Source organism: Frankliniella occidentalis, unplaced genomic scaffold (genome assembly GCF_000697945.3).
Source record: "Frankliniella occidentalis isolate FOCC.00 unplaced genomic scaffold, Focc_3.1 Scaffold164, whole genome shotgun sequence".
Lineage (NCBI taxonomy): Eukaryota > Metazoa > Arthropoda > Insecta > Thysanoptera > Thripidae > Frankliniella > Frankliniella occidentalis.
Window position 1 is genome coordinate 270747 of NW_026267290.1, and position 919 is coordinate 271665.

Consider the following 919-nt stretch of genomic DNA (forward strand, 5'->3'; position numbering starts at 1 on the left):
TTATTAAATTCACTAAAATCGGACAACATTTGACCCTGCTCTGCAAACTCAAGTGTGTGACAGTATGACACTTTAAACTCTCAGCCCACTGTGTCTCACACTTCCTAAAACTATTTTCTCTCCTTTAAAGAACTAGCTATATGTACGCCAGACCACGTCTCGCGTAACAGGCTTCGCGATATCTCACGAAACACTGTTACGCTACGATGGGACGAGTACGTCTGAAAACTGTTCACATTCGGCTCTCGAATTTTATTTTTTTTTAATCCATCTCTAAATCTTTTGGGTGACTCGCCAGATTCTTCTTGCCAGGGGCGTGGACGTGAACGCGTCGAACGAGGGCGGGGACACGGCGCTGCTCTGCGCGGCGCAACACGGTCTGTCCCAGTTGGTGAGCATCCTTCTCAAGGGAGGCGCCGTCCTTTCTAGTTTGGAGTACATGACGCCGCATGTTCTCCGGGCACACTTCGACGACTGCATCTCCACCAATGGACTCTCGCCCCACGCGAAGAACTACGCGGTTGTCTTCGACTACACCAACTTTACAGACCCGTACAAGCCCAGCTCGCAGCGAATGCATCGGGGCTTTCAGACGAATGCTCCCCCAGCCAAACAAAGTAAGCACATTGAAGAATTCAATAATTTGGGGAATATTTAGGCCTCGATCTAGGCCGTCCATAAAATGTACAGGACGGACCACCGTAAGCGAACTGTTTTTTTCTTACAGCGTATTTTAGACCGCCCTTCTAGCTTGAAAACAAGTAGGCCCACCCTGCCGCCAAACGAAGTTGTCAGCTTCACTTTGCTCCGTTCGGCAAGGGCCGGGCTGCTTGGCCTGCCGGCGGCGTTTGGTCGGGACTGAGGCCTGCGGACCTAGAAGTCACTTTATGTATTCCGAACAAACTTATAGGTTTCGGGG

General features: G+C 50.5%; 1 protein-coding gene across 1 annotated transcript in view; it reads left to right on the top strand.

Moving 5' to 3' along the window:
• The window catches only part of LOC113214821 (transient receptor potential cation channel protein painless-like), a gene marked incomplete at its 5' end in the record, with an annotated part of 78797 nt that overhangs the window by 71562 nt on the left and 6316 nt on the right, over positions 1 to 919 (top strand). Inside the window, 1 exon segment of the mRNA XM_052271502.1 lies at positions 299 to 617. Within this exon segment, the coding sequence (XP_052127462.1) occupies positions 299 to 617 (319 nt within the window).